The 13,447-nt window shown below is 33.2% G+C and overlaps 1 protein-coding gene across 2 annotated transcripts; it reads left to right on the forward strand.

Annotated features, from left to right (window-relative positions):
* Positions 1-2,603: 2,603 nt before the first annotated feature.
* Positions 2,604-10,961, forward strand: LOC107879769 (agamous-like MADS-box protein AGL11). Of its 2 annotated transcripts, none has more exons than XM_016726729.2 (9): positions 2,604-2,759; positions 3,679-3,860; positions 7,959-8,040; positions 8,267-8,328; positions 8,435-8,534; positions 9,336-9,377; positions 9,626-9,667; positions 9,886-10,081; positions 10,794-10,961. In XM_016726729.2, the coding sequence occupies exons 2-8, from the start codon at positions 3,679-3,681 to the stop codon at positions 10,078-10,080; spliced, it is 705 nt and encodes a 234-aa protein (XP_016582215.1). In that variant the 5' UTR covers positions 2,604-2,759; the 3' UTR covers position 10,081; positions 10,794-10,961. The 2 variants fall into 2 exon arrangements, with proteins under 2 accessions (XP_016582215.1, XP_016582207.1); XM_016726721.2 differs by having other exon boundaries at positions 2,749-3,426.
* The last annotated feature ends 2,486 nt before the right edge of the window (positions 10,962-13,447 follow it).

Below are 13,447 nucleotides of genomic sequence, written 5' to 3' on the forward strand. Positions count from 1 at the left end.
CATCCTACACCTTGTCAAGGTGTAATACAAAACATAACTTAATTATGGGTCTAACTCTTAGTCCAAAGACAAACCTATGGTGGCAACGTAGTCATGAAGCATGCGACCTCGGACTCATACCCAATTCGGTGCTAAATAATTCTCCCAAAAATATAATAGTTGATCATATCATAAGTCTTAAAATACTTTCTAAAAATCATATTAATCTCTACAATACAGTGACAAGAAATTTTCTTTCTCTGTGAACCTTGGCTCTAAATCATTATAACTTACTTTCTCTTCTGAAGATACAATAGCTTCTCTTTACTTTTCCTATGACTTGAAAAGTGAAAAAAAGTTATCGTATCTTGAGAAGATAAAGTAAGTTATAATGATTTAGAGCCAAGGCACACAGAGAAAGAAAAATTCTTGTTACAATATTGTAGAGATTAATATGATTTTTAGAAAGTTTTAATACACACACACATATATATATACATACATATATATATATATATATATACACACATGGCTTTTCATAAATTGTAGTGCTTACCTTTGAATATACTTAATAACAAAACTATAGTTAAACCATTTGCAACATGAATGCAATTTTCAATACAAACTATCAAGTCATAAACTTTATGTGAAACTAACCTCGACTATGAAAACTGACTGTATGTTCAAGAACTACCTTAATTTGGGAAATAATTCACAATACTTGAAGCATATAAGAAGAAAATTATAAAAAAACTCAAGAACGACACTTATGATATTTGAATCACGACTTAAAGTGGAATTTTGACTCACCTGTGGGGATGAACAGGGTTCCCCATGAAAGGTATTGCTCTTATATATCTTAGAGATGAACGATGGGAGAAATCCAATAAATTTGGAGCCTTGAAAGTATAAATATTTGGAGAGAAAATCCTTCTTTTTGATGTTCTTGAGAGTTTGGGAGGAGAGGTAATGGTGATTTGTGTCATGGGATGGGGAAAAATATTTTATTAGTTATAGGTTTATTTAGGATGTAAATGACTAGTTTGCCCTCAAAAGATGAAGGAAAATGAGATTTTAGCATCGCTGTGACCATTGGTGTGGGACGATTTTATCCTGGAGCAGAGCTAGCTAGTGTGCCACACTCTTAAAATGGAGCATAACCTCCATGTCACTCTTCCTATCGTGGACCCTTACTGGTCCGTTCAATAAAATGCTCATAACTTTTCATTCATGTATTAAATTAAGGTGAAATTGGATGCGTTGGAAAGAGTACTAAAATACCTTTCAGTTGGAGGTAATAGTCCATGTAACTCTTTATATTTTAAGATAAATGATCATTTGAAGTGTACCCTAGTAAAAGCCAATACTAGAGCTCAGTCGATAGGAAAGTTCTCAACTCAACTTTGAGCTAGGAGATTGCTATGACCTAAATTCATCTCCAAAGATGTTTCCACACTAAAGAATTGATCTTCACACTTATTTTTAAATAGAAATCATTAGGTTTGAGTCTATATATGTATGAAGGATAGTTCACATTCTAGCTCGAAAGTGTGGAGTGTTACATTATGTGATACCATATGTTAAAATTACTTAAATATCAGTTCAACGAGAGTGTTACTCTCCTAGTTTCAATTAACGTGACACATTTTAAATTTCTTTGAATTTTAACTGTGAATTTGGACGTAAACATATTTGAGTTTTTAAAAATAAAATTTATATATTTGAAAACTATATACATGAATATTACTCCCTCCATTTACTTTTACTTGTCCATTATACTAAAAATAGATAATGTCCATTTTTTTACTTGCCAGTTTAGAAAATCAAGATATTATTTATCACTTAATTCCTTATTTACCCTTATTACTAACTATAATAATTTTCCAAAACATTATAAATATTATATTCAAAAGGTGATTTATAAAATTGTCATTTTATTTGGTGCTCCTTCAGAGGTGGGTTCGTCAAACCAAACAAATAAAAATGGAAGGAGGGATTATTAAGTATAATAATTAACAATTCAAAATATTTAGAAATGAAAATGAGAAATGTTTAAATAGAAGAAGGGCATAATAGATAAACATACCCAAAGGCCTCAACCGATACGTAAGCATTTCAATTGTGAGAATGCATATCTAGCTAGACACTTCAACTTGTCTTCACCATGTCAGTTGAACTTTCTAACTTAGAAAAATGATCATCTCAACCCCTTCCAAATTTATGTCATCTCAGTGCACTTGGTATATGCTCGAGACACAATGGGAATGATGAGTTGGAGTGTTTAATGCTACTTGAGATCAAGTTAATGTGTCTAGATGTGCACTCTCAAAACTGGAGTGCGTGTCTGTCAAGGAAGATCAAATTTGAGTGTCTATTTATGTATTTGTGTATTATGCATACAAGATGAGGCATATTATGCATATTATGTCTATTTATGTATTTGTGTATTATGCATACAGAAAATGACACGCTTCTTTGCAATAATAGGTGAAATTTTAGTCTGCAATAAACAAGGCTGTAGCATTACGTCTGGTTTATATCTGGAAAAAAGACATTTGAATGTCATTTTCTTTGCCAGCTCTCTTCACTTTAATTTTAAGTGATTATTAAAAACTTAGTCTTAGGGTAGCTAACTAGGGATATACAAAGAAAGAAATATCATATATAAATATATTGTGTTTTTTCTTCATTCATTAGAAGTCTTTGGAAGTTGTGTGAGTTTTCCCAAAGGCTTTCAAGTTCGCAGGAAAATAGCAATATTTTCAATTCAAGCCAATCAGGTCTGTTACGTTGGTATTTACATAGCATCAAATTTTAGAAAGAATTTTTATTTTTATTGAAAACGTAAATTTCCCTTTCTTCCATGCATTTTTTCTTTTGCAGTTTCTGAAATGTTTCTCTCAATGTTCATTATGGCAAAATTAATTTTGAGTTTCGTGTGGAACTGAGTCAAAATTAATTTGAGTTTTAGATCTGCAACCATAGCTTAGAGAATGATGGTTTTAATATGAAATATTTCATTTTTTAATTCTTTCATGAGTTCTCTCCTTTTTATCAATCAACGAGAAAAAATTGTTCTTTTTAAATCCCTCTCTGCAAGCTTTCATCTTTTGGCTCTCTTGGTGGTTATAGGTGAAGGGTCTTTACCACCTGAGCGACTCTCTTGTCGAAAAATATTTTGCTCGATGACTTCTTTGTAGAAAATACCGCCTAGAAGCAGATGATCTTGTGTGTAGCTATGTTCACATAAGATTGTTTTGTGTGCCTCTTTTCTTGCATACATGAGTCAATCATTTATGTATCTTGAAGGCAAAAAAAAAAAAGGGAATTGGAAAAACACTTGTACTACTTTTTATTATATTTGGAGCTAGCTTCTCTCAAGAAAAAAACAATTCCTACACTAATTTGGTTGATATTTCGTACAAAAATATGGAAGAAAGTGATGATGTGAGTTATCGCTTAGATTCTTGTATTAATTTTTTTTTCTCAGTACAAGACCTCGCTCTGAATTATGATTTTCACACACCTATATTAGGGAAACATATAAGAGTGGGATTAATTAATTAATTTCTTGTTCTAAGATTTTCTACTTTTTCGGTTACATTGACATGATGATCTCTTGCTAATTAACGTACAGTAGTGGCATTACAGCCACATGTAATGAAGGGTGGCTAAGTAGTTATGTTAATACTATGACAGATGGGACGAGGAAAGATAGAGATAAAGAGGATAGAGAACAACACAAATAGGCAGGTGACATTTTGCAAGAGGAGAAATGGACTGTTGAAGAAGGCTTATGAACTTTCTGTTCTGTGTGAAGCTGAAATTGCTCTTATTGTTTTCTCCACTCGTGGACGTGTCTACGAGTACTCTAACAACAAGTAAGTGATGGTAATTCCTTTGATTTGTTAATTTATTATCTGTATGTATGCATGTGTGTTCTAATTTGTTTATATGTGTGTTTTTGAGTGAAGATTGGCAATAATCATATCTGAATTTGTGGACGTAGCATGTCATTTCATAAGCATCCACTTTTTTCTTGATATCAGTGTAATCATTATTCGCCCATATCTTGGTGTCTGGATGGTTTTGTAAGTGCATAAAATAATTCAATGTAGAAATTAAACATTCTTACTTATTTTGATTTTGTGGTAATTGTGCTTGGATTAGGTTTAATATGAATCAGAACTGAAGGAACAAAATCAATAATCCACACTGTTCCTCATAATTCTAGCTCATAATGGCGGAGTCAAAATTTTTATTAAGGAGTTTCAATATGTGAAGAAGCTCAAAACTAATTTATGTGAGATAAAGGATATTCAAAATTATATAGGAAGTCAAATTATCACACCCACCATCGATGTGTGATACTAATACTTCTTTAACACTCAGTCTTGGAACATAGACAATATAATACGAGGGTTCTAATATCATGATAAAGAAATGGACATTTTCTCATTATATCGACCAATAGTGCTTGCATTTTAGGAGATGCTCACCCTGTAGGGCTTGGCTTGCTTTCTGCGTGAAAGAACCACTTATTCACTAGATAGTGGAACTAGATGGAGTCCTATCTGGAGATATCTTGAAAACCTATGTCTTTTAAACTGAACAAAATACTCATTTTTTGAAATTTAGAACAGGCGCGTTTAATGGAAAGATGGAGTGCGGCCTGTGTAGCACATGTTACGCGCACAATTTGCTCTCACACAACCGATCTATCTCTCTATATAGCGTCATGTTATGGATTGCATGTGGTCTTTAAACTATTATATTATTGTGATCTGAGTAGTTCAAAGTGATTGAATGTTTCTTAATTATCCTAATCGAAGCTTATATAAAAGTTTGTCACTTTTTTTTTTTGAATCTTAGGAATAAAAATCTACCATATTCTTGAACCCTCCACCGAAACCTAACTTCACCTCAGATGCTAGTTCATGAGATCAGGAGATGCCAAAATCCGGAAGACAAATTGCCACATCCACCAGCGGTGTGTGATAAAATTTATGTAAATAAAAATGTGCTAATTTTTTAATAATTTAAACTTTTAGATAAAATAATTACACACTTCAATATTGTAGCCGTAGAGCAGCTCAAAATTTGAAGTTTGAGCCTTACTGTTAGCATTATAAAAAAATTAATTTTTACGTGTTTGGCCTATGAAGAGATTCAAACATGCACGTGAGGAGACGTTGAGAATACAATTAATTTTTTTTTTCTTTTTTAAAAAGTGCGTTCTCCCTTGGAACGATATATGGTTTTCTTGATATCAGTAAATGATTATTAATTCCTACTGAAGTACTTAGTTCTGATCTCCCAAGCAGTAGTGCAGTACTGTTCTAGCATCAGAGATTATATATGCTAATTAAGGTTCGAATCATATATACTTGCATGCATACGCGAGAAAAGAGTTAATACATAAAACTGACACTAAATTATAATGTTAACCTTAAACTTTGACAGTGCACAAATAGGACCTTTAACTATTCAAAATCTGAATAAATATGACTTCTGATTTTGCAACCCCATGCGTGAGTTTCACTCGCACCTACGTGGAAAGGTAATCCAATCACACGGTGCCACATCGTTAAAAGGGTTGACTTGGAGGGAGGTCATATTTGTGTAGTTTTGAATAGTTAAAGGTCATATTTGTGCACTGTCAAAGTTTTATTTTTTGTATTAAAAAGGCGTCGTTTTTATTATTATTATTATTATTATTATTATTATTATTATTATTATTATTATTATTTCTATAGCTGCAACACCTAACTTTTTTTAATTAAAAAATCGAACCCGCGCAGTAGGCTGAAGAAAGCATCCAAGAAGAGCAAATAACACCACTGGACTATCTAAGTGTCTTGTTTTATGTGATTCAACATTAATATACGTACATAAATATAGATTTTCTACCTTATATATATAACGTAATTTTTTTATCGAGGAGGTTTGGGTGAACCCCATGGCAACCACGTAGATCCGCCCCTGCATTAATTTAATAATATTTTAATAACGTTAGTTTAATTACATTGTAATAATGTTAATTTGATAACGTTAATTTAATAACATTGTAATAACGTTAATTTAATATACTACTACTACTATCCTTAATAACGTTTTATTAAAACTATAATTTTTTTATTATTAGTATAGTTTCATCTTTAATTTAATATTTAAATAAATTATATTTAGATATATTATATAACTTAAATTGGCCCTCTGCTTTATAATATATATATATCCGCGCAGTTTTTTCGTATGAGGATGACCCACCTAATTAATAAATTTTCAATATTGCTTTTTTTCCGCAATGACAAAAGAAATTAGATGTCATTTTCATCTTTGAGCCAAAAATAATAAAAAATTAATAATGAAAAGTCATTTAAAGGTCATATTTGTGCATTTTTGAATAGTTAAAGGTCATATTTCTGCACTATCAAAGTTTAAGATTATATTTATGTATTGTACCCTTAGATTTTAAGCTGGACGCGCCCAGTTTTGCGTGTTGAACACGTGTTTTGCCACGTAGGATTGGAGGTCATATTTGTGCAGTTTTGAATAGTTAAAGGTCATATTTGCGCACTGTCAAAGTTTAAGATCAAAGTTATAATTTGGTGTCAAGTTTAGGATGATTTTTATTATGTATTAACTCGCAAGAAAATGAATGAATACTAACTATCACAAAGAATATTGGTTTATACACGAAAAAGTGTAAGGAGTACAAGCCAGACTGATATGCACTAAAAGGAGTACTGTAAGAAGTCTTATCATGCATGTGTGACGTGATTCATTTCCATTATGTATATCATTGTTTGTATCTATTCTAGTGAAAGTAAATTTATAATACTATTGAATACGTATATTCTCTTAGATTTTATCTCCAGTTTTACGTCTACATGTTTAAAAAGTTGATGCATGCATGCTACTTCTCCAGGATGTCCCCTTTCTTTTGCATGAATATGGAAAATTAATACTATTAGCATAGAGGAACGCCTTTTTTTGGGTACTACATATTAACATCCTTTAAGTGAAAATGGTAAAAAAAAAAAAAAAAAAAAAAAAGGATATGATTAATGATATTAAAGAGAGAACTTCAGAAAACTAATTGAACTTATGCTTTGCATCACAGATTTTGATTTTAATTCTTATCAATACTTTAACTGATAAGTAAGTCGTTCTCTTGCCTTTATTTGTTTCCGACGTTAGCTTTCGGTTTTATTGACATGTTCTATTTATACACAAAAAGTACTGCTTGTTTTGTCCTAATTTAGGACATTGTTGGTATATAATCTTTAAGTGTTTTGAAATAAAAAGTACATACTTATTTGAAAACTACATAAAAAAGTATAATATTATAAGTCACAATAATTGAGAATTCAAAAACATTTGAAAAACATAAAAGAATCAAGTAAAAAAAAAAAAGAGTATTTAACTCTCGAAATGTGAAAAGTGTCACGTAAATTGGACAGAAAAAATACCTGAAAAGAATCGCTTCTCAGATTCATTTTGTTATCCCAATTTATGTGTAATACTTTTCTTTTTGATATACCTCAAAAGGTTGTCATATTTGTTTAGAAATTAAATTTCTCAAACATATTCTTAATAAGATGATTTATAACCTTACAAATGTATATGACTTATTTAGATTACACGTTTCAAAAATATTTGTTTCTTAAGTTTCATACTCATACTGCCTTATAAATTGGGATAGAAGGAATATATTAGGTTCACCTTTCTTACTCTTTGCTAGTGTGCTTTTTGCATTTTTCCTTTTTCAAATAGTTCGTTGTTTATTGAGTATCGTCTGTACGTGACCTGAGGGTCTTTTGGAAATTACCTCTATAGATACCTTCACGAGGTAGTAATAAGGTTTACATATACTCTACCCTCTCCAGACCCCACTTGTGGGATTTCGCTGGTATATATTATTGTTTTTATTGAGTATATAGTATAACAATGTTGAGTACTTTTGGTATACACAGCATTAAGGCAACTATTGAGCGGTACAAGAAGGCAACTGCAGAACACTCTAATGCTTGCACCACTCAAGAGCTCAATGCTCAGGTAATTGATTAACCAAAACCATCACTGCTACACAAAACACAAAGGAATTAGTGACACATAAATTTTTCTGGTTAAATAATTAATAAGAATTCATCAGTAATCTTATTTAGCGATGGATTATTATTAGTTAAATATACGAGCTATTTGATTAGAGTTAATTTTTCCTAAATAATTGTTTGCGAAATTAAAACAAAATTATTTATTTTGGGTATGATTATGGATATAGTTTTACCAACAAGAATCAAAAAAGCTGCGCCAACAGATACAGATGATGCAGAATTCAAACAGGTAACGTCATGAATATAGTATTCCTTTGGGATGAATTTAAAACTATAATTCCATTAATAATTTTATAAAAATTATATTGCACATAATATTTTATATCAACGTGTAGGCATCTGGTTGGTGAAGGCTTAGGCTCTTTGAATGTAAGGGAGCTAAAGCAGTTGGAGAATCGACTTGAAAGAGGCCTCAGTAGAATCAGGTCAAAAAAGGTGATACTATATAGACAATACATATTTTTCCAGTTAGAGAATTTAGATAAGTTACTATAAGAGATAGACACAATGCGCGTGGCAAAATTATCCCATGAAAGTATAACTCGTTCGACATGTCCAAGTTTGCCTCAAACCATTTTAATCCGCTCAATTCAACTCATTTCATCTGAAAGTTGGGTTGATTTAGGCTAAATATATAGCCTAGGCCCTAAATTGATCAATGAAAACCTTCACATTTTTTTTTGTTTGATATGTTATATGGAGTCATTAGAGAGGAAGCAAAAACTTTTGGTAATTAAACAAGCTATTAGAAAATAATAAATAAATAAATTAAAACTTGGAAGGAGAGTATTGGAGTATCTGGCAAAACGATTATCATTTGACTAGGAGGCCACGGTTTCAAGTCGTCGAAACATCCTCTCACAAAAATGCAAGGTAAGGTTGCGTACAATAGACCTTTGTGGTCAGATCCTTTTCCGAGCCCTGCACATAACTTAAGTGCTCGGGCTGTCATTTGAATTAAAACTAGGTGAAAGGTGGACAAATAGGGCTATGACCTATTGTTTAGCTCACATCTTGACTCAATCTCATCTCAACTCAAGTACTTATTAGATGCACGGGATAATGATGACCTGTCCATCTAATTATTAACTCAACTCATTTTGACTCACACAAATTCAGCTCAATCTATTTATTTTGTAGTGAAAATATTTAACCTAAGTAGCAAAATGTTTATGTTGATCATAATTAATACAAATCCTCATACTAATGGCTTTGATGTTTCTTGTGGTTGAACAGCATGAGATGATACTAGCTGAAACTGAGAATTTGCAGAAGAGGGTAATTGCTTGAAACTTATTACTATCAATGTTGCTCGGACTCTTCAAAAGTGCACCTGTGTCGGATTCTCCAAAATTGCATTATTTTTGGAGTATCCGACACATATCTTGTTAGACATTTTTGAAGAATTTGAGCAGCATAGGTTATACCACATACCCCTATTCTAATTGTTTTGGTCTGCAACAGATATCACTATGACTGTTTGACATTATAAACATCTTCAACCTGTTGTTTAATTTTATAATTAGGAAATTCAACTGGAGCAGGAGAATACATTTCTAAGATCAAAGGTACTTTTTAATACATCTATAGCCTTAATTTGTCCCTTTAACATCTGTTAAACAAGCAGGGGAAACAGTCTTTTACAGAAATGTAGGATAAGGCTATGTATAATAAATTCCTGTGGTTCAGCCCTTACCCTTTAATGCACCAGATTGGTTTTTAGCATGTGTTAAGCAACCCTAGCTATTCATTTATGTCACTTTTAATTAACATGAATTTGTTTCAGATAGCAGAAAATGAGAGGCTTCAGGAACTAAGCATGATGCCAGCAGGAGGGGGGCAAGAGTACAGTGCAATACAACATTATTTAGCAGGAAACATGCTTCAACTTAACATGATGGAAGGCCAAGCTGGTGTCTCTACTTCCTATGATCCATTGTCTCCTCATCATCACGACAAGAAGTCCCTTCACCTTCACTAGGGTATGTAATCTTCAAACTCCCACTTCTCTATCTATTTATTACTATTTATATTTCCCCCCAAAATAACTAAACTCACTTGTATATGTTTGAAATTATGATGGATCTTGAATAATCAATCCGTCACAAAAGTATGTGTCGGTATCAATATAGCTTGCTTTTGTACCGATCATTGTCCATCAGAAATTTGTGTTTGAAGCATAGTGTATATCAGTCTTTTATTAACAATAAATTTAAAATCTCAATGTTCGAAAGGATTTGACCATCACAAGTGATGAATTTATCTTGGAGTGTGCAAGTTTCTTTACAATCTTTATCTTCAACGTCCTTAATTATACAATCTCTAGCAGATTTCGTTCTTATATGTTCGGAGTAGTTAGTACTTTCCCAACTGAAAATTTGTAGGACCTAGATTGTGTTGAGAAGATTATTAAATCAATTTTTAGTAGCATTAGAAAAACAATTCGTATTTTTATAACACAATACTTATTAGTTACCCACTTTAATTTTGGGGTGGAAATGATCAGTACAAACCTCAACTGTAATATCACACCGAATATACTACTGTTATATCATAACTTGTCAATGAGAATGTATTGGATAACTAGACTACAGTAAGCAATGACAGCATCCTACGTGAAATGACTAATAGCGAAGGGAAAAAATTGCCTCTCAATTTCTGCACTGATGATTAATTCAAGCTTTTTCGATGCAGGCAAATCGAATAAAGCACTCGGAGGAGAGAACATTTGTGCTTGGAAGGTCCAAAATTATCTCTAATCAATGCTTATGCTTACGTTAGTACCTCATCAAATTTGGTGTATTATGACTTTTTACTATGTGAAACCCGTAAGACTTTAATTAATAATCAGCTCTTTTGCAATATCATTTGTACTAGACAAACAAGTCTTGGTTAAACCGTCTAGATGTGCAATCGTATTACTCTAAGGAACTCTATGAAACTACACAAGTTCTAGACAGAACACTTACTTAGGATAATTCAATGCACTAAAGCTCCTGCTATACAAGCGTCAGCTGGGTGGCTGGGCCACAAGGGTAGATATCCTACCACATTATACTAAAACGAAATACTACCAAAACAACAAATGATGATAGAAAATTCACATCATATCCCTACTTCAAATATGACATCCTAGCTATGTCAGCTGGAATTCATTTAAAGTTCTTCAACCATGTTCTCTTAATAACATAAAATCATCACAGCGTTGCTTTGAGTCATTTTCATCGAGTTTCCCACAAGAGGGTCCTCAACAAACTTATCCTCTTAAATAATTTCTTCTCATAAGATATAAATTGACCTTGTTCAATTTGGCGATCATTTTGCTCCTTTCCCAATTCAACTTCAAATCTTCTTACCTCTATCCGCATTGCAGCCAATCGATTTTCAAATTCCTCACTGTATATTTTCTGCTGCTAAGCGAGCAGCACGTTCATTAGCCAATTGATATTTAAATCTGTTCATGGACGCCTTCAACTTAGATTCAGCCTGAAAAACATAAGGCACAATCAAATTTAAACTGGCAACAGCAAAAGACAGATAAATAACATGGTCCATCTTCCCTACAATTTTGAAATGTACAATTAACAAAAGAAAAGCCAAGTAAGAAGAGCGAAAAAGCCGTGAAAGTAAAACGTACCACATCAGCCATTCCTTTAAGCCACTCGTTATACGTCCTCTGCATTTTATCTTTCGGTTCAGTAAATTCCTGCTCTGAATACCGCAGTGAAGCGTTAACCTTTAAAGCTCCAGTATCCTATAGACAAGGAGAAACAACAACATTACTATTCCACCGCTAACTGATCACAATGGTAAAGGCAAACAGAAGCTAGCCAACACTGCCCGTTTAAAACATATACATACCTTTAATTCATTCAAGAAGTCTTTTGTGAAAGGTTTTCCACCACTGGTTTCAATAATCGAAGTAACATGGGAAAGAAGCTTATTCAACTGCCTGGCTTTCATCACTGGATCTTCAGTCTTATTATCAAAAAACACTATATCTTGAAGGGTTGGGATAAAGAAATAGACCTTGGGCCTAACTCAATCTCAAAAGCTAGTTCATGAAGGGAGGATTGTCCAAGACCATATAACGAGACCATTGACCCTTTAACCCATAAAAAAAAATAATAAAAAAAATCCTTCCCCATGAGCTAGCTTTTGAGGTTGAGTTAGGCCTACGATCAATTTCTTTATCATGGTATCAGAGTTTGGAGTCCCACATCGGTGGGTTAAATGGTCCATGGTCTCCTTGTATGGTCTTGGGCAATCCTCTCCTCATGAGCTAGCTTTTGAGGTTGAGTTAGGCCCAAGGTTCATTTCTTTATCATGGTATCAGAGTCAGGCCCACCCAGTTCATTGTTTCCGATGTTGGGCCCCCCGTCTTATATTGTCCACGCTCCAAATGTCCAGCCCTGGGCGTGCGGGGATGTTGGAGTCCCACATCGGTGGGTTAAAGGGTATGTCCAGCCATGGGCGTGCGGGGGTGTTGGAGTCCCACACCGGTAGGTTAAAGGGTCCTTGGTCTCCTTTTATGGTCTTGGACAATCCTCTCCTCATGAGCTAGCTTTTGAGGTTGAGTTAGACCCAAGATTCATTTCTTTATCAGGTTGGGGTGAGTTGCTGCTCGGCTCAGGGAACTGTTCCCAGAATCTCACATGCAAAAAGAACTAGGAGATAAATACAGTAAGAAATGCAGGAGTACAGAAAAGTAAAAGCACATGGTTTTTTTACGTGGAAACTCCTTGCTCAAGGGAGAAAAACCACAACCTACCCCCAGGATTTTTAAGCTCCACTATATTCAAGCAACCTCTTGAATACAGACCCCAAGAATTAACCTCCTAATATTTCGTTTCCTAGTAATAACTCTTATTACAAGGAAACCAAGCAGTAACTCTACTACTTCCACCTCCAGCTAACTCTACCTGGACTCCTCAAGCTAACTCTAGCTTGGACAATCACCTAACTCTAGATGATTATAACAGGATGATTACACCACAACACCTACTGACAATCATAAGCAAGTATTTAAGTACAAAATACAAAGACACAACTATAACAAGGAAATAAAGATATAACTTGATGAATAACAGGTTCCTGTTATAGTTCCAACCTTTGATTGCAGCTCTGTAACACTTCAGAAAGATATGTAATTTTAAGTATATGGAAGTATTGGTTTTATTATTGAGGAAGATGAAAATTATATATTGTGATACAAGAAAACCTAGAAGCAATTTCATTGGTTGAGGCAAAAAGGTGGCAGACAGCTTTTCACTAACTTTTATACTATGTGTCTGTTAACTCCACACTCTCAGTATATGTTTTAATAAAGAAAAATAATATTCAATAAT

This window comes from Capsicum annuum, chromosome 1 (genome assembly GCF_002878395.1).
Source record: "Capsicum annuum cultivar UCD-10X-F1 chromosome 1, UCD10Xv1.1, whole genome shotgun sequence".
NCBI classification, from domain to species: domain Eukaryota; kingdom Viridiplantae; phylum Streptophyta; class Magnoliopsida; order Solanales; family Solanaceae; genus Capsicum; species Capsicum annuum.